The sequence below is a fragment of the Tyto alba genome, unplaced genomic scaffold (genome assembly GCF_018691265.1).
Source record: "Tyto alba isolate M040663 unplaced genomic scaffold, T.alba_DEE_v4.0 Super-Scaffold_45, whole genome shotgun sequence".
In the NCBI taxonomy this organism is placed as follows: Eukaryota; Metazoa; Chordata; class Aves; order Strigiformes; family Tytonidae; genus Tyto; species Tyto alba.
In genome coordinates, this window is record NW_024881321.1 from 34,622,808 (window position 1) to 34,648,444 (window position 25,637).

The 25,637-nt window shown below is 36.2% G+C and overlaps 1 protein-coding gene across 5 annotated transcripts in view; it reads left to right on the plus strand.

Annotated features, from left to right (window-relative positions):
- Positions 1-25,637, plus strand: part of MYO16 (myosin XVI) — a 395,602-nt gene that overhangs the window by 126,626 nt on the left and 243,339 nt on the right. For all 5 annotated transcript variants that reach the window (XM_032997101.2, XM_032997107.2, XM_032997106.2 and 2 more), the window contains 2 exons: positions 1,549-1,619; positions 5,643-5,786. In XM_032997101.2, the coding sequence (XP_032852992.1) occupies positions 1,549-1,619; positions 5,643-5,786 (215 nt within the window). The remainder of the gene's footprint in view (positions 1-1,548; positions 1,620-5,642; positions 5,787-25,637) is intronic.

The window sequence follows — 25,637 nt, forward strand, 5'->3', positions numbered from 1 at the left end:
AATGAAGTATGAATTTATACAATGGCTTGGATAGATGTTTGATTTTCAAAATTAAAAAAAAAAGGCAAAAGATTAAATGGATTTGTGTAGCTATTATAAATATTCGTCCAATATACCAGTGTGTTTACTATGTGTGAAGTATTTAGTAACGATGACGCCAAGTCTTTAATTTTATAGTCCTGCAACCATTTAGCCAAATTTTCTTTCTTAGGCTGAATTTTTCTAGGGCACCTGGTCAAAAATCATTCAACACATTCAGAAAACATTGTGTAAATTGACAATATTTGAAAAGAAAAGTAACCCCTTTCAAATAGGTCAACTGAATGTTTGAATGCTGTAAGAAGTTTAACTGTACAGTGAAAATGGAGTTGCAAGATATTCTAGGGAGAAAGAAAACACATACAAAAAAATGCATGGATAAGGAGGAGATGGTGTACATAAGTCTCTTGAGAGATTTACAGACGTTAGAAGAGCTTGGAGACAAATTTATGGCCCTCCCGTAGGACAGACACTGCAGTGGAACAGATTTCTGGGGTACTCAGAACTTAAAATTTCTTTGCAGACCTTTGCACAATGCTATCCAGGAAGCTTAACTAGGAGTTAAAACCAGAATTTCCAGATGATGGAGGCAGAACCAGCTGTGTTCCTATACAGGAAACATTATTGGCAGTTATTCTCCTGGAGGGAGGCCTTTTAAAAGGGTTCTTCATATCAATACAGTGAAGACAGGGTTGCAATGCCAGTGTGGATTCCCTGATAACGTCTGGCATTGTTATTGTGCAATTCTGTTCCAGGAATGAGCACTGGCAGCATGAGTTAGTCAATGCTTTGATTCTGAGTGAAAAGGTTATAAAGGCAATAAAGACCATGGGAGAAAAATGCTGAATTTTCACACTTGAGTGAGCACCAATATGAAGGGTTGTGGGTTTGGTTGCATTTATAAGCCTGTTTTCATTTCAAAGAGGTTTGATACATGTAACTGGGAGTGGAGTTTGACTCCAAATGCCGTTTTAAGAATTATGCTGCATCAGTGATCTGACAATGTACTGGAAAGGTTAAATTGAGTGCATATCGTTTAGCTTTGGTATGATGATTAATGTCAGGTGATTTAAGTTATGAACACCAGTTTTAATTATTTACTGAAAAAGCCAACAGATCTCGTGGGAACTCTGCAAAGTAAAATACAACCAGTTGACTGTGATTTTGCTCCCAAATGAACTAATCAGGTGATTGTGACCTTGAGACAGGGTCTCTCCTCCAGCTTTCCCCTCTCCTATGTAACGAACTGACATGCTCATCTGTCCGCTTGAGAAGTCCTTGATACTGTTCGTATTTAATATCATTATCAAAGGTCTTTTGCTTCCAGGCTTAGCCATTAAAATAGATGAGATGGGAAATGCTGACCTGATAGTTTTGCAAATGTTATCTGAGAGGTTTGCATATATTATTAAATCTCTTAATGAAGGTGATGACGAATCAGCCTATTAACAGCTCAGAATTAGGTATATTGCTTATTAATTCCTGTTCCTCTTTTCTTTGATATTTCAGTGCTACGGCTATTGAAGGATGGTGCCGACCCTCATGCACTTGTTTCCTCAGGAGGCTCCTTGCTCCATCTGGTAAGAATGATTGAAGATTAATGTTAGTGGCTGTAGATAAATATGGTGGGATACTGAGTAGCAGATTGGGCATATCAAAAAAAAAAAAAAAGGCTTAGCAATAAAGTTTTGTCTACACTGCCCTCCATGGTGGTTATGATTACATCCAGCTATGTGTGTGAAACAAATGGTCGTTTTCAAATTGCTTATAAAAGGATAGATCGTGTCATCAGAATGGTAACTAACAAAGTAGAATGAAATGTTTTATTTATAAATTATCTGTGCAGTAAGAAAGAACAAAGGAAATATTGCTTGTTTCTGAAAACAGAATTATATGCTTCAGGGATTCACAGGCCCTGTGTGAAAAACACCATGATGTAACATTTTTCCTTTTGTTTTTGTGCATATTTTCTTGCACCAATTTCCTACATGTGCATATTTAACACATTACGTGCATCTAGTTTATCATTATTTGAATAGCAATTTGGATTAAGTAACTGGAAGATAAAAGCATTTTGTACACAATGACCAAAAGAGAAACAAGATGTAAGGACCTGTGGAGGGAAGACTGACAAGCAGACAGAAAGAAAATACTGCAGAGGTAAAATTTTGGCTTTGCTGAAGCCAATGGCAAAACTTATCATAAATTCCTAAGTCTTATGAACCTTTGCTTGCGCCTGTGGTACTTCAATTGCAGTCATGCTTTCTGTTTGACATGAAACTATTTTAAGATATTTCAATCCAACTTTGTTGCACAGTGGTGCTAAAATAAATGTGACTTAACAAATACAAGGCCGTAACAGATCTAGTGAAACGTCTGCTGACAAAGTGTTTCATTTTGGGACAGTTAGATTATGTTTCTCATAGTAAGTACACAAAATAGAGCCATTTCTTGATGAAGAAAAGGATACTATAATATTACTAGACTCCAGCACACCTGTGACCATGCTCTTGCAAGATGCAGCATTTCCCTTGTGTAATTAAAATGTTTTCCATCTTCCATAGCCATGCTGCTTACCAAGGACTTTGGGAAATAGAGGCATAGGTAAGGGGGAGGGTGCAGTAATGAGTAATGAGCAGGAGCTCAATCACTGTTTAAAAATGCAGCCCATATGAGATGTTATCTTTGGGATTCCCAAAACTGAGGTATCCCAAATCTTATCCTGTGCTGAAAGCCCTGGCAGACAATCTTATCTTCAGTGTGGCTGATGTGACATCTGTCTCGCTCACACTTTAAAATAGAAGAAAGAAAAACCCATCTTTGCATATTTTGTTTGTCTAGTTTAGCTGATGCACACTTCTTAACTGTGGATAAAATCAAGAGTTGAACGGTGCCTTTTTAGGTTTCTTGATCGTCTGCATCATGCCCCAATTCACTGTCACAATCAGTATCTCTTCACTTGTGCTTCACAGGCACACATACGCTGCAAAAGGAGGGAAAGCTTCATGCAGCAAGAAATTTGCAATAGACAACTGTGTGTAAACTACTGCTTCAGTTTAGTCAGTTACTTGTAAGTACTCGTAATTCACTTAGAGAAAAATGCTCCTATTCAAACCAGGGGCAAACCTGACTTCAATGAAACTTGGATTTGTCCCTGATTTGGGTGCAGTACAGATAGGAGAGGAGAGTACTGATACAGGGAAAGAAATAAGCCGTGTTTATTTTCCTGTAAGAACTCAAAATAGTAGTTTAGCATGCATCTTTATTATATCTTTAAAGCCAACTCAGATCCCTTCTAAGTACTAGTTTTACCACTGTAATTCTATGTAAGCTGCTTTCTCCAAAGGGGACCCTAACCAGCATTTATTCTTTCCAGTTGTAGGGTAAATGTTTTTATTCCAGAATGAATGGAAAATATATTTATCTTCACATTTTACTTAAAATCAGATTCATGATCTAATTCCTTTTTCTTTTCTATATCTGTTAACTTCAAAAATGTAATGTATTTCTAAAAAAAAAAATCAAATGTGACACTTCGTAAAGATTCTGTTGCTATCTCTGTAGACAGTGTCCCAATATGGTTGAATCTCAGGGAAGCCATGGGAGCTTCAAAGGTATTCACTGAACTCTCATTAGATGCCATGAGAGGAGAGGTACAAAAATAGAGGGTATTTGCCTGAGTTGCCCATTCAGTGGGAAGCCCATGCTGTTATATCAATTCACAAAGCAATCACCCAACCCGCCCTAGTAACTATATCATGCCAATTTTCTCCTGGAACTTTGATGGAGATTGCCCAATGAAATTGCTGCTACAAATCTAGGCTGTTTTCAAACTTTGAACCAATCACAAAAAGCTCTATATTGTGAACCACAAGTCTTCTCACTTTTACTCTTCCAATTCACTCCCCCATCCCACTGGTGGGGGGAATGAATGAGCGGCTGGGTGGTGCTTAGTTTCTGTCTGGGGTTAAATCACAATAATTATTAATGCACAGAATAGCTCAGTGACATATGTAATTTGTTTTGTATGGAAGCTTTCTAGAATTTTTGCTTAACAATGCCTTGAAAATGTGATTGGTATGAGATTATGTTGATCTATATTATAAAATGTCTTATCTTTGATTTCTTAAAACTCGAACATTGAACAGCTCAATGTAAGTTATACTACTGAAAAAAACAAAACTTTCTAGAGCTGTCAGATAAGTTACAAGCTAAAGCAAATAAATCAGGACTTTATTTCTGTTCTATAATTTAATGGTCAATATGTTTGGAAATCATTTAAAGCAGAACTGCTTTTTAGCCTGATAAAATTTAATTTTCATCTTCTGAGTTTTCTATATTTATGACCACAGTACCTGTACCTCCTATGTTCAGATGAATATCTCAGCTATGTCTTGACTTCACAGTGGAAGCCAGTTAAACACTTTTCCTTCTTCCCCTTTTCCTTCTTCCCCTTTTCCTTCTTCCCCTTTTCCTGCTTCCCCTTTTCCTGCTTCCCCTTTTCCTGCTTCCCCTTTTCCTGCTTCCCCTTTTCCTTCTTTCCCTTTTCTTCCAGTGTCCTGGCTTCCATGCCAGATAAATACATGCCATGGTGTGATTCCACATGCGATACAGATATAGCAACATAATTGTTTAACCCTCACTTGTAAATTATGTGCAGATTTCACTATATTTGTACTCTCAGTGTATATGTGTGTTTTTCAGACAGGGAAGTATTATACAGCTTTAAATATTGGAAGAGGCATAGATACTAAGGATTATATTCAAAGCATCTAAGTATCTAATACAGAAAATTAGTCTCCTTGTAACCTCTCTCCAGTGAGTGGATCGTTCTGTAAAGAGTTGCTGAGACTGTATGTTAGGCCAGAATTACGATCTTAATTTAGGTGTGCTGATTGTCTTTTAAAGTATTATCCATAAGCACATCTATAAAAAGTCACAGATGTGACAGAGGAGTAAGCTTAAAACAATGGCTAAGCCAGTTTCTTCTTCTCTGCTAAAATTAGTGACCTCCATCATCAAAACAAAGTATAGAAATACACATGTACAACCCCCCCACCCCTGCACTCAACACACCCTTAGTGTGCAGAGTAGTTATCTGTCAGAGACACTTGAATAGGCATCAATGTAGTTAGTGGATTGGAAATAGGAGTGAGTATGGAAAGGCATGTATTATTGCTATGAGCTGCATAAAAGGCAGAAGTTCATGTACATGTGGACATCTGTACTTGTGGGTGTACATGTACTGAGATGCTACTACTCATGTTGTGATCACTGTGCACTGATGCACAGAGCCTGTGCACTGATTTGGAATGACAATATCAAACAGTAAGCAAGCCTCATCTTTACTGTAGATTTCAGCAGATTTCATATAGTGCTTTTTCACAGGGAATAAGGGACTGTGAATCATGTACGTGGAACTTGTAGTCTTCACAAAACTATTTTAATAGATTCATCAGCTGTGGTCCCCTACAAACACAGCAGTTTAACTACAGTGCATCATCTGCTTAATTTAAATGTTAAATGGAGCAAAAATTTTATGTAATAAATTCAGTTGTACACTGAGTAAAACACCATCCCTAATCTGCTCTTCTTTCTTCTAGTGTGCCCGCTATGATAATGCATTTGCTGCAGAAATTCTAATTGACAGAGGAGTAAATGTAAATCATCAAGATGAGGATTTTTGGACATCAATGCATGTAGCCTCTGCCTGTGATAATCCTGATATTGTCTTGCTACTGCTACTAGTAAGTAAAGCAATCCAGTGCAATGTGGTTGAAAAATAAACAGAATGTAACACCACAAAGGTCTGAAACTGCTGTATGAATGCAATATATTGCTACTGATCATATCACTGAAAGCATATACTGTGTGTAATTATTTCTTGATATTGTTTTGGTGCTCAGGATGTTTAGAAGGCTTTTTTAGGCTTTCAATGAGAATAGAGTATAAATGTCAATGTCAAGTATCTCCTACCTCTTCCCTGTGGTCAGGAGCTTATGTCTCTGGTAAGCACAGTCCCAGATGGGATATTTGGATAATTATTTTTCTCATCTCCTTGTCACTTTCTATTAAGGGTTGAGTTCAAAGACAATCTTATAAAAAAACTCCTTCTTAAAAGCAAGTATTCGCTAAATTGCACTCAATATTCATAAAGAAGTGTTTGTGGACATGGTCAAAATGAGGCCAATTTAATATTTATCTAAACAACTTTGGCTTTTTGTGGCAGAGTTTATCCAATATAGTAATAGATATGGCATTCAGCCTTTGTAGAGAACATCTCTGTTCACGTTGTGTTTCCGTTCCTAGGATCACAGCCTCTAGTTTTACATCATGGCGTTAATGCAGCTCTTTCTCCCAGTTCATTTTATACTGTTCTTTAAAACAGTAGTGCAAAACCAGTTCACAGTCTGAATTATTGTTTTCTAATCTATGTGCATATTTTTAAAATTTGTGTGTTTTTAATTAGTTGTTGCAAGTAGATCAGTATTTCTTAGCATACTTATAGTGGTGTTTCAATGTTACAGGTAAAATGAAGGGAAAAATATTTTTAAAGACTGTATACTTGATAATAGTTTTCATGAAATCACTTTGAGAGATTGTCTAGTCCAATCTCCCTGCTTAGATCAGAGCCAGCTACAGCAGTTTGCCCAGGACCATGTCTCCAAGGATGGAAACTCCACAAACTCGCTGGGCAACCTGCACAGAAAGAAAAGGTTTTTATTAGGTTTAAACACATTTCCTGTGTTTCAGTTTGTGCATGTTTTCTTTTGTCCTTTCATTGAGCACCTCTGAGAAGAGTGTGACTCCATCTTCTTTACTCCCCTCCTCAGGTATTTACACACATTGGTAATACCCACCTGAGCCTTCTCTTTTTAAAGCTGGAGTCCCAGCTGCCTCAGCCTCTCCTTGTGTGGCAGATGCTCCAGTCCCTTCTTCATCTTTGTAGCCCCTTTGCAGGACTCACTCCAGTATGTCCATGTCTTTCTTCTACTAAGGAGCCTGCAACTGGTGCCTCACTAGTGGTGGGCTCTCACCAGTGCCTAGGCCTGCTGGCAATGCAGTGCAAAAAATTTATGACCCTCTTTGATGCAAGAGCACATGGTTTGTTCATGGTTAACTTGTTGTCCTCCAGGTCTAAGTCTCAGAAGTATTTTGTGTGGGAAGTTGTCTATAGAGACAGCAATAAATACTAAAGAAAAGAGTATATCCTAAATTTTGTCCTTCAAAATAGTCATCTTGTAGGGAAATATCTGCCTTTGCTTGAAGGTAATAGCTGGGAACATGGTTCTGGATATGTATACCTATACTAGGTCAGTGATAGGAAGAGGGGCTTTTAACCAGTGTGGTAGTGATGGAGCCCTCTTGAGCTTTTGAGGAATTGAGTCCAAATGTCTCCTCTTCTAGAGAAAAGTCATATCAGTGTCTTCTCCTGGAAGACAGACTAGGCTGTTAGATTTCATAATGTAGTTACTTCTTAGGATTGCTTTGGTGCTTAATTGCTAATGCTAAAGCATAATCAGCAGGTTAAGTATCATCCACAAAGATTAAAGTGATAGATTACACTTTAGACCTATTGTTTCAGGCTTTCTTGATTACATGTGAGATCTTTCTGAAATACGCAGATATTCTCCCTTCTAGCACATATGCTTCATTTTATAGAAAACAGGATAAATTAATAATATAATAATAAAAAATAAAATAAATAAACCCCCTGTATTAAGTTAGAAAATAAATGAAAAATAAAATCTTTTATTCAGTTCAGAATTAGTGATACCTTCCTTCCCTTCATCTGATTTTTGAGTTCCTAAGTTTCAACCTTCATTTGAAGTCAGAACAGGAAATTCTTGAAGGCTTCCCTGTGTAGACTATAGTTCCATCACACCAAATTGGAATGAATTTCTGAATAGAGAGATTCTTCCCCAAAAATGCTGTGTTCTTCATAAACATGTGTTGTGCTTTTGTTTTGCTTTGAGAACTTCAATGAAACAAAGGTTTTTTCAGTTGCTGTTTTGTTGTTTTTTAATAACCTAAAACTCACTGCATTTACAATCCTGTAAGTCAAAGCCTTCATGTTGAGTTATACTTTGTGGAATATATGCGTGCTGAATGCAGTTAGAGTGGCACCACAAGCAAACAGCCTTTAGTAATCTTCAGTAGTAGAGGGGATAGTATTTTGATTTTCTGTGTAGTGAGTTACAGTATTATGATTTTGAGTCAGTGACTATGATAACTCTAATGTAATGCCATGTATCTGAAAAAAGTACTGTGGCTGCTATCTTTCCTTCTGTAAATGGCATGACCTTCACCAAAACCATTGGTTGGAACCTGGAATTACTTTTAGTCTATCCTGTGGTTCCTTCTTCCAATCTGTAACTTTGGTTTTAACATTGATCTGTACCATATCTTCTCTGGTAATCTCTTAGGATTCTGATGGCCTCTGAGGCTACAGCTGCTCTGAAAAACCCAACAGAGGTGTCCAGGACTCTTCCTGGGTGCTGGATGACAATCATCTGTACTAGCAAACTGTTAGAATGTCCTCTGCCATGACTTTGGCATGTGTCATCTAGATTCCTTCCAGACAATTCCCTGGCACAGTTTTCAAGCTGGAAAGTCACATGGACCAGTTTGTATCCAGCTGTCACATTGTAGAGGCTAAAAGTCTTCACTGGACTAAACAAGGTCTCTTCCATGCCAGCTGGCTTCAATGCCTAGGGTTTTCCCAGGTCCATTTGATTAATAATGGAGATACAGCCTTTTACATGCTCAGAATACCTGTTTTCTCAGCTTTTCTATTACAAGTATAATTAGGTCCAGTAAATGTACAATACAACATGTATAAACCTGATTTTCTATTCTTAGTGCTTAAAATAGTATTGCTTACTTAACCACAATCATCAGATATGTTTGGTAGGAGTATCCCATTCTAAACATTGTCACTACTCTTGGCAAATAAAGGATGAAATTTCCAGAAGGTGATATTTTATCTCTTGTATTGCCTTGATCTGTTCAATGTATATACTTTTGAAACCTATGTATTCTTTGGATTCTCTGTGTACTCCTACACTAATAAACAAATCAGAACAGAGAAACTCATCTATAAGAACTGTTGTATTGTGGGAGAGTCTTGTAATGTGGGAAATTTTCAGAAATACTGAATGCTGTGCTGTTGTTGACATTAATAGGAACAGTTGGGGTCATACAGTATACTTCGGAAAATTTCCCTGCCTTTTTTTGCAAGCCCAATCTAATAAAAAAATCAATAAGTATTTCTACCCAGGGTTGTATCCAAAATTCTTTTTCAGACCCCATCATTTGAATGTTGCTTGGTTTAGTCCCTGTTTATAAGAAGCTGTCTTCTTATGAAAGTTCTAAGTATCTTGTGATAAGTTGGGATAAACAGGTCATCTGATATATTACAGTTTCAGTAAGGAGGGGTACATCTGTGTGGATTTTTGCAGCTAGTGTTTGAATTGTCTATATTATTTGTAATAACTTCTGATACATACGTCCACATTTTAGGTGGTCAGCACTTTTTAAGTCAGAACTTTCTCGACTGCATAAATAATAACTTTATGCTCTCCCTCTGGAGTGGGAAGAATAAATAGAGTATTGTGGCAGAAAAAGGGAAATGTTCTTAGGTAAGCAGTAGTTTTTGAACCATGACATTAATTCTGTCTTTAATAAAATTTGAAAAAGTGAAAATGGAAATTGAAGTTGAAGGGAAGTATTTTTCACAACTCTGATCTGTGTGTGAGTATTTGATACTAGGAATTACCTTGCCTTGAGGTTAGAGTGTTTCATGGGGCATGTCTAATATGTAGCTTCTATTATGCCACAGTTTTTAGTTGGAAGAGGAAGTAACACTTCATGTACCCTCATTAATTACTTTTAGATGAATATTTCTTCTGGATTGACTTTAGAACATAGACAGTGCTATATTATCTGTTTTTAAAAGTGTAAGTTAAAGATAACAGCATGGTCCTTTGAGACCTGTGCAAATTCTGATTCCTGGAAAACTCTGAGGCCAGTGGAGGTTCCCTCAGTGAGAGCTTCAAAATTTTTCATGAAGGGAAAATATAAAAAAAAGGAATATAGGGTATATGTAGATCCCACAAGGCTATTAACAAAGATCCCACTTTTGGTGGTCTTCATGTTTCTCTGGCTGAGACAAGGTAGTGACTTGTCTTTCATCAGCTTAGCAGTAGTAACTCATTATTTCTGTCCTCTAGTAGATAGCAAAGACAGAAGTAAAGCTTGTTAGCTGAAATGTCTTTCACTGAGAGCTAGGAGGGGCTGTAGCTGTTTGTAATGTGATGATCTGCTATCGTGCCCTGTTGGAAGACTGTTGGAATTGTAGGCACTGTTTTTGGAATAAATGCAGAATGAATTGCTTGAAGCTATTTATTTCCATCCCAACATTTTACCCAGGGTGATACAGCTTTCCAGGGACATATTTACGTCTTCTCCATTTTGTAGCTGTCAGCAAGGTGGGGGGAGGGTGGACACTGGACAGTAAAACCAGGAAATATATCCCATGTCTGCTAAATAGTCAGCCAGTGAAGAACTTGCCCCTGAGGCAGCTGCTAGCACATGAGGAAATGTAGAGATCAAAGGTAATCCGTAGAGGTCTGGTTGCCATACATGCAGATGAGGTGGTGAAGGTCAGATTCATCAATCGTTGCCTGACTGCATCACTGTTGGGCATTTTCCCCCTGGGTTAGGGGACTGTTTCTGTAGATGTTGTATGGAGGAGGCTCCTGTAGCAGGTTGAGGAGAGTGCTGAAGTGCCTTTCATTTAAGAACAAAGATGCATAGGCTTGTATATATTTGTGCCCCCATGAAACCTCCAAGAGGGTATGGAAAGCAACCAGATTTGTTAGAAGTATCTGCTCTGTCTTGCATCACTGTCTTTTGAAGGCTCAGGACTGGATGCGTTGAGAGCAGTTCTGTCTGGTTGGGGTGCATTCCCATCATCTCTGGACACATTGCAGCATTGCATTTTACATTTATTTCCTGTATTTGTTTTTATATTGAATTGAAAGACTAGCTAAGTTTTGTAACTTAATATCCGAGTGCTCTGTCCTATTGAAAATGCTGTCTGAGTCACAGAATGTCCAAGCAGTGGTACTTGGATACTGCTTATGCTTTATTAGCTGGAGGAAAGTGTTTGGTCCACTCTATCACTTTAAATGGCTGCAGCTTTAAACAGGTACTCATCACTTGCAGTCTAATTGTTCCTCCATGATATACACTTTCTAGCTTCAAATAGTTTTAATTAATACATAAGAGTGGTTAATCTTCCTTTACTTGTCTACTATCCAAACTACCATCAGATATAGTAACAGTAATACTGTTGCAGTTCAGTAAACTAACCTTAGCTACTCAGGCAGTAAGGCATATAGATAAAAATACCAGTCTGTAGAACCTTGCTTTTTCTTTTTCTTTTATTTTTTCTTCAGTCTGACAATATTATTTATGCTCTAAGAATCAGCACTGGATCCTTAAAAAGGCAAAGGAGGTCAAGCTGCCCCACCTCCTCCCCTCTGTTCCTCTGCCCCAAAGCATTTGAAAATTAAATAGAAAAAATATGACTGGTCAAATTCTGATTCATGTCTCTGATATTCCATGATATATTTGAATGGATCCTGACCCACTGTTTTCTTTCAGTTTTTGAAACATGGTGTTTAAGTACTTATTAAAAGGCTCACAATCATATTGATGTCCTATGTTTAGTTCCTTTTCTCAAGATAACAATGATTGTGTTACACACTACATACAGGTTTCTTTATGACTTGCTGTTACACTCTCATTTCAGAGTATGTCACAGGTAATTCATCATTGAGTTGTAGTCTTGGGCTCACATAAGTTGATAGGTATGAGTTTTCTTTTTTATTATATATTTGATTTTGGTTTTGGGAGTGGTTCTTTTCCCTCTTCCCCACTCCCTGATAGTCATGAAATCTTCTGATGTTGACTGACCTAAGGTTGAGACCAGAAAAGAAAAAGAAAGCAAATGAGAATGCATTTTTATAGTGTAATTCACTTTGTTTTACTGTTATTGTGAGGCACCTTTTAGTGGGCAACTTGAATATAATGTTTTCACCATCTGTAATGCAGATCTTGTCAAATGAAACTAGGAAGGCAGAGACAGTGTTAAAGTGTTTGTACAGCACTTTGCACAGTGGAGATTTATTCTTTCATAGACCTGAAGACGTTACTGTAATAAGCATGGCAGATAATTAACTAGAATGGCAGAGAGCAGTACTACATCCTCAGTAATTTTTACATGTAGATAAAGGAAAATTGGGGAGTAGAAAGACTTTCTTAATATGTTCTTTTTACTGACCTTAGTAGGAAAAGCAAATGTAACTACTATCTGCCAACCAATTAAATGTGTTTCACCATGTGCTTTTTGGAACCTCAGATTGAAGCACAAAATGCAATTCTGGCATAGAAGGCAAAAAGTACATTTGTTAAAAATTGAGGCTGAGTATTTTTTTCTCTCTCTTCTTTCTAAGAACTTAGGAAAATCTGTGCTCAGCAGTGTGCAAAAGGGAGTTATGCTCAAATCATTCATTAGATTTACAGTCACCAACAATAGATGATCATTGTTAGAGTATTTGAATAGTATAATGCTATTCACTGTATGCATAATCCAAATTTGCTGGTCTACTTCTGCAAAATTCTTTATTCTATGAAAATAAACCCTATGGAACATTTAAAATCAAATAGGAGAACACCAGATACTTTCAGTAAGACTGAAATATAATTCGTCCTTTGAAGAGAAAACCTTAATATATCATTACTTAATATTTCCTCAGCTCAGGGGATAATTTTTACAGAAATTATAATGTAACAGTATAGACCTCTCACTATTTCATCTAAAGAGATTTGGAAAAAAAAAAAAAAAAGAAATAGTATAGGATTTGGGTTTGCATAACTTTAAAAGGCCATCAATAAATATTTCTGTGATTATGGAATTAGTTTTAGAAGTGTTGGACCCAATTAACTAATTTGAATTCATGAGTGCCAATTTTATCGGACTGAAATTGGAAACAATATATCATTTATGCTGTATTTTTTAGCTAGGTTGACTGATCTAATTTTAGAGCCTATCAAGTAATTTCAGGCCCAACTTCTCTCTGAGAACTGGACTACACCTACGAGAATTTTTGGTAGAAGACAGTTTAAAAGTATCAGGAAATACTGCATCAACATTTTAGTCAAAATGTTCGTGATGGTAAAATCTGAAAAATGTAATCAAGCCCTGTGCTGGAGTTCCAGCTTGGGACTTAAATTTTGTTTTTTTTCTTATAAGCCACATAACTTTCTCTTATTTTTATCAACTGTGTCTGTTCCTTCTCTCTCTTTTTGTAACCTGGCCTGTTGCTCAAAGTGTAGTCCTGTGACATACTCCTACAAGTCCTTGTGATCGCTAGGATGTCTGTGTTACCTATAAACTTCTGTTATTCCTTTGTCCTCATTTTATTGGGCTCTAAAATTGTTGACAGAGATATTGAGAAGGATTTTGGTGCAAAGATGGTGTTCCCACAAGGTGCTGGGTCTTCTAGGCTACCATAACAAAAACAGAGTACGCTGAATGTGGAGCTTACGAGGGAAGAAGTAGGATGAAAGGTGAATTTCACAGTCTCCATCTCACTACAAGGAGCCAAGATACTAGAAAAGTAGTATTTAAGGCTCTGCAAGGTGGGACAGTGGTTTCTGCTCCCCCACTTTGTGCTTGAGGTACCCCATGCCTGACAGGCCATGTATTAGAGAATCTGGTGAAGTTGTGTATTGGACATGTGGATGGAGGCAGTTTTTATCACACTACAAACTGAGTGCTAAGCAAAAATCTCATTTATGAGGGAGCAGTACAGCTGTGTCTGTACTTTTATTACCTCCAAAGGTACGTTATGTGGTCTCAGAAGGGCAGAGATTCTCTATACTTGCCCATGTTTGTCCTCATCATAGTGTGATAAGGAATAATTTAAATTTGTAAATTGTCTATTTTATTTCTAAATCATCTCACTCATCAGAGTACTGAAAAGCTATTTGGATTTTCAGTGCAAATCAAGCAATCAGTAGAATTAAGCTATTATGGAAATTTAGCTTTCTCTGTATTGAAACTTAATGATTCTACAAAAAGGTCATTACATGCTGAAAGAATACAGAAGGAACTGCAGAGAATATGCCATTAAACAGAATATGATTATGCAAGTTCAAACTTACTCATCTGAAGAATTCCACTCTCTTACAAAACACAGAGTAAATGCTATGTAATGTTTCATAGCTATCATCCAAAAGCCCAGCACTTAAGTGTAGTGCTGGGCTTAAATTATTGATGGCAGAATATCACCCTCAGATTTTTTTCCCGAGTGTGCTTGAATATTGTCTATCCAAGTGCCATGAACTGCCCTGATGCTGTTTAGCTCATGAAGCCTGATAGGATTCTGTTTTTGTATGGGGATTTTGGAAACACTTATTTAAAAGCCTTCCACCAGCACTGCCATGCTTTGGCTGTCAGGATAAAAACTGAGTGTATTCAGTTAGCCAAATTTGATTCCAGTACTAGTATTAGCTGAATGTTTTAAATTTGACCACCTCTTCACTTACAGAATTTATTAGCAACTTCATTTTTCCTAGTTTAGTTCCAGCTTTTTCAAGAGACTTTTTTATATTTTTCTATGGGATGCCTACTTTTTATTTTAGTGTAAAATCCCTTTTCCAAAATCAGATATAGTTTTACTGGAAAAAATTACAGGAACAGATTTAGTGGTGGGAGTAGAAAGGAAGTCTTATGGGGATGTAACTGTCTTTTCCCCATCCCCATACACTCGATGAAGCACGTATCTGAGGTCATGTAATTGGACAGAAGTTGCATAGTGATTTTGCCCTTGTTCTTTGCAACTGCATCAGCAGTTTAGCAAGCAGAGATGGATGATCAAAGTGCCATTATCTTTAGAACTGAATGAAAGATCTTTGTCTTTCATAGTTTCAGAAACAATCAAAGCAGAATAAACAATTGCTTCATCAAAGAAAGTAATTCTGCCCTCCCACTCGGTCTTGCTCAATATGACTTCCTCCTTTGAGTCAATGTAAGAGGAAGCAGTAAAGGGGAGAGAATGAAGAGCAGTTAGAGGTCAGGAGGGGACAGTGGATAACAATTTAAAGTATAAAGAAACATGTGGCCTTAAAGAAAAATGATTCTTCTCTCTTTCTAGAGAGAGTTATCAACATCTGGTAGTTGTAAGAAACTTCAAATAGAGGTCTTTTATATGAAAGCTGTGGGTATCTATTTGAATTCAGTCACAGTTTGGAGAAGCTGATGGATATGCGATGAGTGTAGGAGGGACCTTCCAGAGAGTGTGTTCTACTGGCTTACAGTCTTTCATCATTGCTGACTGAGCTAAAATAGAACTCATCTAGGTGAAGGCTGTTAATGAATTCATCTAGATGAAGGCTATCAATGAGCTACTGAACACCAGATAGCAACACTTGAGAGAATCTACAGAAATATTAGTCTTTCTCCTTTAAGACTGGTAAAAAGGGATTAAACTAGCTAGTGATGCAGCACTAAAAGTGGTCCAAGGAGATATAAGAACAGCAGCCTAGCTGGAAAAAGCAGCTTTGGAAAGAATTTTGTCTTTGAGTGCTATCATAAGAGTAATGAGGTAGCCTAGTAAAGAAATGAGGGTGATGTAGAGAGAAAAGAAAAAGCTTTGAAAACTTCAGTTGACAGAAGAAACAACCAGTGAAATTGAATCTTCAGTTCACAGTATTAGGAATGATGAATCATGGGATGAATCAGAGTATTTGTAGACAGGAAGTAGTCACAGAAAGTAAAACTTGTCTTCAGACATAGGACCGTGGTTTTGTCTGAAGGGTCTGTAAATACTTACTGGATAGCTAGAAATCACAAAGAACTCTGTGGACAACAGTGGGAGAATCGAATCTTTCTGGCCAAGACCTCACAAAGAAAAGTACTGCTTGCTAGCAGAAACATCATGAACTGTAGGAACTGGATAACAGTAATGCTGTTCAATACTAATTTCAGATGACATAGAATATAGCTTATTTAGAAGAAGAAGATATAATTTTAAAGATTTATCTTATTCCAGGGGGGAAAGAGAACATGAACAATAATCAAGAGATTTAGTTGCCAGACAAAATTAGTAAATACAAATTAGAGTTTGTTAGCCTGGACAATGATTTGGGGGCCTGGCTATTCTTTAATACATTTAATGGATGGGAATAAGGAATCAGTCTAAGAAGAGACATGGTTTTAAACAACAGCAACAAAATACACACACAGACACACACACACACCCCTTCAGGTGGTGGCAGAAAGTATTTGGATTTTGATTTTGGAAAATGTTTGGGATTGGGGGAGAGGTTTATGACATACTCTAGTGCTAGTAAACAGCCAATCTGTGTAATTTGGAGTCCTTAACATCAGGGTATTTCCAGAAAATAAGAATTCCTGTAAGTAGAAGAGAGTTAGATGTGTTCGGAGAAATAACACCCCCAGTTTTAGCTGGTGCAGGTCAGGATGAGTATGCCAAGAGGTAGACTACATGCATGAAGATGGGGAATTTTTGCTTCACTGTAATTCTCTTGATCTCCAGAGAAAGAGAATGAAGGAATGACAAAATAATGAAAATCAACATCTAGCTTTTCATCTTCAGTAAACATAGTTTTGTACTATGAAGAAGATGGTCTGGGTGAGTTGTTCTTATGGAGTAGCTAAGGAATATGAGGAAAACTTAGTTAAGTTAGAGAAGTGAAAAGCTGCCTGGTAGTCAAGAACGTGGTAACAAAAAGGCAACAGCGTAGTTATTAAGAGAGAAACAATGGGCCTGGGAGTTACTGACGTTTCTTTAGGATTGGTCCTACAGTGGTATTTTATTTAGAGTTTGCAGTGATAACCTTGGGAGGAAAAATAGTAATATGAGTGAAATACGCTGATGACAAAGCTGCGATGCCTTGTCAATTTGGGTGATGATTAGAGTGTAGTGCAGAAATAACAGGGTATCTTTGAAGACTTCAATAAAAAAAATGGGTTGAAATTTAAGTGTACAAAGTACAAGGTCATGTTCTGAGTTATGAGTAACTGGCATTTTTGGGATACGCTCAGGAATAATCAGTTGAAAATAAGGAAAAAGACCTTGGAGCTTTAGTCAATTGTAAAATGATTATATACTGCAAACATGTAGCTGTCAGCAGGGAAAAAGGGATTTTTGGTTTTGTCAGAATTAAGATGTTTCTGTTAGAAAGGGGAAAGTGTTGTTGCCACTGTACAAGGAATGACAGCCTGCAGTTAGCTATTTGCAGCCATGTTTGAGAATAGTAAATTGTATCAAGGAGAATTGCAAAGATAAACAGGGAAATAGAAAGCCTATCTTATGAGAAGGGGCTAAAAATATATTTAACTTAATAAAAAAAAAAAATCAAAACAGAGAGGTTGTAAAAGTTTCTATAAATGTATCAGTCTAGAGAAGGAGGTAAAAAGAGCTATTAAAGTCTGGCGTTACTACTGGCATGAAAACAAATGATTATGAAATGGCCAGGAATAAAATTAAGACATAAATTAAATTAACTTTTCTGAGTGTTAGGAGACCTAGGTTGGAAAACATCATTCCATGCAGGAGTAATAGGGGACAAAAAAACCCACTTAATTGGCTTTAAAATTGACCTTAAAGTTGTGAATGAGATTAGATGTTATGTGTTTACCTGCATTATCAAAGTAATACCTCAGGAGATCCATTCTAGTATTACATTCCCACATGGCATCTGTTCAGAGGGCTGTGTAGATATAATTATCCTAGTTGTGTGCTTAAGATAATAAAGTAACATGTGGAGGATATTAAAAACTATACTTTTGTGAACAACAGCAAATAAAGTTATGTGGTGGATATGATGCTTGTCAGGCAATAGCTAAATTTCTGGGGGTCAAAAACAGGTAGGGGAAAATTTAGTGGAAGATGAAAATTCAGAAAAAGAAGTTAAACATATTAACTACCAGGAAAACTGTAATGTTTTCCAAGTATTTAAAATATTTTTTTTTTTTTTTTTAAATATACTGTTTTCAGATATTTGAAAGGAAAATGCATAATGGGCAAGTAGTATGAAATCAAGGGGAAAAAATAATAAAAGGCTTTTTTTCTTAAGAGAAGAACCCCCAAGGTCACAAAAGATCAGATGAGAATCACTGGTAGTAAGTTGAGAATGGTATTTAGATCTGTAATTAATTGTGTGCCTCGGCAGTACTGGTAAGAGAAACTGCAGACTGGTTTATAAAGCTGAGTATTATCTCAACATGGGATATGAAAACGCCGACATGTGAGAAATATGCCAGTGGAGGTGTTTGAGTAATCAGGAAATAATTAAAGAATTATAATTAAAAAAAAAAAAAAAAAAAAAAGGTGCTGTAAGACAATCTTTTGGTAACATTTGCTTGCAATTATTTAACAGTTGCTGTTGAGTTCCTCATTCTTACTGGCTTCCAGGTTTTGCCAGGAGCTATACAAATATAAAAAATATTTGGAAATGAGAAAATTTGAATTGGTGAGGTCTAGTGCAGTGGTCTTCAAAGTGGATGCACACCCCAGGAGGTCCACAAGATGATTCATTGCGGGTACTAGAACTTTTATTTTTATTTATCTTTTATCTAAAAAAAAATAGGAAAGTAATTAAGCTTTATTAATATTTAATATACATATTGGCACTGGCACCCTCAGTCCATCCATAGGTCAGAGGGTCCTGTGTTACGAGCAGTAGGTGAGGTGTCCTGGGGGAAGAGTGGGTGCTCTACAATGCAGAGGTGTTGGAAATGGCGCTCTCGCTCATTCTTCTGCTTGCAGTGTATTGAGAAGTATTGCAGTTTGTATATGCCTCATTACATGGAGTTATGGATTATATTATATAGTTTTAATTAAACTAACCCTCACAAAATGGACAAGTGGCTTAAAAAGATTCCTGAAAAGAAACAACAGATTGAACATAATAAAGCACATAATGACAGCACAAATGAACAAGAAAACGGCAGAGCAAACACTTCTAGTTCTAGTATGAATTCTTCATCATTACGGGGTAGAAACACTGCCAGTTTAATCAGAGATGTTTGAAGTCATGCAATATGCAATACAGTATTTTAAAAATTTTCATTTTATATAAATTTTACATAAATCTTCAGAAACCTCTTTTGAGCCTTCTTAATAGCAAAAGACAAAAAGCCACATATTATTGAGGACACACTTGTTCTTCCTGCTGCAGTAAAACTGGCTAAAATAATACATGGAAAGCAATATGGCAACAAACAAACTCTGAAATGCACTCCTTTGTCAGCAAATACGGTTGGAAGATGTGTAGAAAACATCACTGAAGATTTGAAGAAACAATTATTAAGACAAATTACCCAGCGTGGGAGCTTTGCTATGCAGTTGGCTGAAATTGCAGGTGTTACCAACATGTCCATCTCTCAGTTTATGGTATTTGCTAGAATCTGTTTCAGTAATGAAATACACGAAGAACTACTTTCTTGTGAGCCACTAAAAGAAAGATGTGCCAAAGGAGATAAAATCTCAACAGGAAATGGCTTTAATAAAACCAGTGTTTTATGGAAAAACTATGTAAGTGTAATTACAGAGCAGCTGCTCTGACTGGAGTAAGAAAAGATTCTGGGGTAAGGTTACAGATCTGGCACCACACCTGAGATTTACTCACTGCATCATTCATAGGCAAGCTATTGCAGCCAGGAGGTTGGACCCAGAAGTGCACGAAGTGCTATAGGATGTCATCAGTTTGGTTAATTTTATAAACACAAGACCTTTAAATAGTAGAATTTTTACAATACTTTGTAATGAGATGGGGAGCGACTGTGAAATTCTTTTGTACTGCACAGAGGTTTGCTGGTTTTCTTGTGGCAAAGTGCTTAAAAGAGTTGTTGAACTTAGAGACTGAGTTCAGCATTTTTCTTTTACAAAGACAAATGTTCCAAATTTACTGACCTTTTCTGTGGTGAAAAGTCACTGTCAGTGGTATGCTACATAGCAGGTATTATTGGAAAAAATAAGCACACTTAATCTGTCCTTTCACAGTAAAGGTGATGGTTTAACAGTGAGTAGGAGAGCAACTGCTTTTCAAAAGAAACTCACACTCCAGAGAGGGCATTTTGAAAAGAGATGTTTGGAAATGTTTCCACTGTTATAGGAGTTTGTTGCTGAAAATGATGCATGTCACCTATAAAAACTCTCATGTCTGTACACTGAAAAAAACTTGGAAACAGAATTTTGTAACCTGTTTTAAAATATTCCAAACCAAGCTTTTCAGTAGTTTTTGGACCTATTTGTTAAAAACAAAAATGCAACATCTCATTAGTTTTCAAGAGCAAGTGATTGACATCAGGAAAGATGGAAATTCCTTAGCCAAATTTCAATAAAAACCTTTGTTTAATTGGTAGGTGGATTGAAAAATTAGTGTCATGATTTAGTAAATACCACCAACGATGCTCTTTTTCTAATTCCATCTATGTATCTTTGTGAGCTATCTTTTCCAGGTATGGCAGACATTAAAACTTATTGAAGTAAACTGAACTCAGAACCAGACCTTTGAATCACTGCATCATAGTGTTAAACCAAAAATTTTAAAAATAATGAAGCATATTCAATCACATTGTTCTCATTAAAGATATTAGTATTAATAATAGTAGAGGTTTTTTTGTATCATTAATAAAATAAAAATTGTTTAAAAATTTTGTTTATTTCATCTTTATCTCATCCTTTTTTAATGTCTATTTTTGTGTATTTTTTATAATGTACGTAATAGTGCAGTGGTACGTGTATATCATTTAAAAACATATATACACATACTGGGGGTACATTCTCAAAAATTTTTTACTGATGGGTTTCCACAATAAGAACAGTTTGGAGGTCACTGGTTCTAGTGATTAGGACAGTAGCCTGGGATGTGAAAGACCTAGATTAGTATTGTGTAATGTATGTCTGTACTAACTGGGGCACTACTGTCAACCTAGCATGAAGGTCAGCCAGCTGTAAATTTAGTAGAAAATGTATATTACTGTCTCTCTTGAATTGTAGAAAAGGGAAGTTTACCAGGAAAGAGATGGGTTTGGCAGTTTAGTGGGTTGAACAGCTTGTTCGCAGTGATTTTCAGTGCACCAATGGTGTTAGATCTAATGGATCAGGACATATGTCTACAGTGTATTTTGTCTTGGGGGGACATTTACCTACGCAGATCTATGTCACACACACCCCCTGCAGCAGTAAGAAAAGCCTGCATTTTCCTTTTTATGTAGGCATTCCTGAAAACTATTAAATACTCCACAGAGATGAGACTCCTTCAGTTCCTTCTTTCTCTTACCTTCTTTCTGTAATTAATCATGTTATTCACAACAACCATAATAAGCCAGAAGCACACATCTTGTCTTTTGATATCTCTTGCCATCATCATTTTCTTGAGGCTAAGAAAAATTAGTATCTCATGGAAAATGACTGAACCTTGCAGCATCTCCAAATTTTTAGTAAAACAGAACTATGACAATGATGGTAGATGTGATTCCCAGACTTTAGCGCAATCTTGTCAGCTGCTGTCTTCTGAAAAAAAAAAAAAAAAAAAAAAAAAAAAAAAGAGGAAGAGAGAGATATTATTTCTGTTGTTTTGTTTTTTTTTTTTTTTTTTTTCAGGTAAGTTGATACCATGTTATTTATTTGGATAGAGCTGTCCTGCAATGCTCAAAAAAAAAGCCCCAAGCCAACACCCTCCCCCCTCAATCTTGTATGGTTTTTTGTGTGTTTTCATTTGGGAAACATTGGAATGAAATATCACTATGGCATATTTTGCAATGCATAATTTAGAAGGGTTTGGGAGCATGAACCTATGGATAAAGAACCAGCAAATGAATCTTCCTGAATTCTTGAATTTCTGAGTGAGCTAGTAGGGGAAAATGCAGCACTGATACAATTTATCAAAAATACAAGGGCAACTTATCTTGATATGCCACCATAAAGATTGATGTGTCAAGTCATTGAAAAGAAAACTGCTGCAGGAAAAACTGGCTTACATATTGAAAGCAGATGGTCTAGGTAAATTATAACAGTTCAAGGTTAGTGGAGGTAATAAACGAGGTGACATGGGGGTCAGTAAAAGGCCCATGTTGTCACATGTATTTGAAGACTTTTCAATTAGAATAGGAAAGGTGGAGAAAAACACTGACTTCCCAAATCTAGAATAATTGGTGTAGACCGTGTGTGAAAAAGTAGGTAATTCAGGTCAGTGCAGAACAATGTAAGATAATGAGACTGGGATGCATAATGAAGTCTAGGAGTTAAAGACATGAACTGAAAAATAGTGGAAATTTGGATGTAGGGGTTTTTTTTTTTTGGATAATGAGCATGAGCAAGATGTGGTTGCTATCTGTAAGGACGGAAGGCTAAAAAGATGTTGGAAAATTTGTATAAAAACTGGAATATGAAAGCACAGGAAAAAATGTCTTTTTATACAGTTTCTGAATAACAGCTGCATCTTCAGCTATGTAAAATCAAAGTTTAGCAAATCAGACTTGCCTTTATTTCAAATGACACTCATTAGAAGCTATGATATATTGCAACCTTTTAAAACATGTTAAATAACAATTTTCCAAAATGTTAAATGGTGGGAAGGATTTTTTGAATTAAAATAAATACTGCAAGATTACTGATACTTCATTACTTGGGAAGAAGAATGTTCATTAAAATTACGAGAATATTGGAAGTTGGGAAAATTTATTTTTTGGGATGAAGACCAGAGAATGACAAGGGAATGATTATGGACAAATGTTGCTGGGCAAGGTGATACGAAGATGATAGGTGCCTATCACCTCATCATTTACTGCTAAGATTACACTATATGAACACAAGTAAAAAAATCTTTCTGATAAAATACATAGATAAATACTTGATAGGCTACATATTATTATGTCTTTAATGTACTTGTTTCAATTTTGTGTAAAATTCTGGCACTTTTCCAATATATGCATTAATTGATTTGAGAGCATTTTATGTAAATAAATCTGGATTCTTAATATCTTTCATTAATATAAAAATGTCAGCTGTGGTTATGCTTGTATTGGTAGGATATATAAGTGTATGCTTTCCTTTTCATATAATCGATGAGAAAATTTGGCATGGGGTGTGCATTTCCCTCACATTTGTTTTAGGGAGTGGCTTTTTATGGCTGGATGTTTTTGATATCTGCTGCACTTCATCCATTAACCAGGCACAGGAAAATAATAGTGTAATCTGCTTGTCTGGCGAGTTCTCTAATTACAAGCTGGTGTTCTAAGAAACCATTTCTTTATTAAGATGACTGGCATACTAAACTTCCTAAATACATTTGTTATTTCACACGATTACTTGTTTGTAGAGTGTACAGATTTAATTACTAACCAGCAGGACAGTGTCACCCTGAGTGCAGATTAAACTGCCATACAGTCCCTTCCCTGTACACCAGGGGTATGTTGATGTTATCAATCAACACAATGAATCTGTCTCATAACAGAAATGCAAATTAACTGAGTTAAATTAGCGGTTTTGTATTCTTAGTTCCTTGTGTGAAATGAACACATTTATCTTTGCAGAAACTATACACGGTACACCGCTGTAATTTATTATGTACTGTTTAGTCTCTTGCTTTTTATATCAGAGACATGTAATACAGATTTTTCTTTATTTTTACTGTACTTGTATATACATTAATGTAGACTTTGACTTTTCTCTGCATTGGTAAAGTGGTAGTATCTAATGTTATGCCTAAAGTAGTCCTATTTAGTTCCATGTGTCTTTTGAAGTATATTTAATTTAAATATAGATATGTATATTTGTATGTGTGTGTATGTAATCTCAAGATGGACTGGAGAATGAAAATCAGAACATTCAGCATCTGTATTTTCCAAGCTGCGTAAATACAGTCATGGGTATGACAGTGTGCATAGATGGGAAAAAAAGACTCGTTTCCCACACAGACGGAATAAGGAGAAGAGTGTTATGTTAAACGGGGTCTTCAGTTTTGCCCCTAGTTAGATTTTCCACCATTTCTGTTATTTACATTGAGCCTGGAAGCTACCAGATCCTCAAAATCCACGTCCTGTCTTTACTGAGCTGTCAAAATCAGCTTCCTCTCTTGGCTGCTCCATGTGGTTCTTCTGTTTGTTCTGCCTTCAGCAGTGGTGGGTCAGGGTCGGAAACGTTTTGAGTGAAGCTCCTAGGCAGAACTTTTCCCAGCTGTTTTGTTTGGAGTGTGTGTGTGTGTATATGTGTATATATATATGTATGTATGTATATACAACTGCTTCCCCATGTATATATGCATGCATATATATATATATATATACACACACACAGAGAACTTAGTAGGAAACATATTAGTAACAGGTAATACTTGCTGTCCTATTTTCCTATCTGTGCCCTGTACTTAGCAGTACAATAATTGATAGTCAGAGGATGCTTTCTATCCTCATTTTGCCTACAATAAAACTGCCGTACTAACTGTCCAGTATTGTGCGCAAATGACAGTTCTTATTAAACCCAGGGAGTGATCTTTTTGTTTCCTAAAATATGACATTTGGTTGATTTTATGGTAATTACAACCTGTATTAATGGTTATAAAGTAACTTATAACTCTAACTGTAATGCCAGATTTAAAAACTTTTTGACAGGGAATTCCAAAAGCTCACTCCTTACTGTGTGAAGGAGAATTTCCTTCTATTTGTTCTGAAAATAAAAGGCAATAATTTCATGAAATGACCTTTTGTTGCAGTATTAGGAGACAGGGACTGATCATTTTTCTGCATGCCCATCATAATTTTTAATGATTAAAATTAAAAATGAAAAGAAAGTGTGCTCCTATACTGTTATCAAAGGCATTCAGTGCTTGAATAATTTCATTTTTTTCCATAAGCTCTGCTACTGATGGGGAATGTGCAAGTCCCATGTGCACAAGCAGATGGGGAAATTTTAGTCTTTAGTCATCAATGCTCTTTGAAGGTTCCCTTCTAATTCCCTTTTCTTGCCAAATAATTTGAGAGCTGGCAATATCAAGTCAAATACCCATCCTTCTGTACTTTAACCACCCTTTTTGTTGACCTCCATTTGATCTTTTGCATTTTTGTTGCAGTGTCTTAAAATTAGAATTGAATGCTATTCTAGGCAAGGAGAACTTGTCTTTGTGGTATAATATCACGCAAATAGATTTTTCTATAATTTCTTTAGTCTACCTCAGCTTCCAGTATAAATACTAAATTACAGTGAGAAAAATATATTCTGAGATTTCTTCTCAATTTTTTCTTGCTTTCAAATAAAATTGCTTGATTAAATGAGTTAAAAGTATGTCAGCTTATTTTTGTGACATTCAAACTGGTCCATCCAATCATATAATTATGCCAATTAAACTTTTTTTTTTTTTCATACTAAGCAAAAATAAGGAGCTTCTTCATGCTTTTAACACCCTCTTGATACCATAATGCGTCGTCTTTTTTCTCAGAAGCCCTCACTAAAACTATGCAACAGGTATTTTTACCTCTATAAACAAAAGTATCTCCA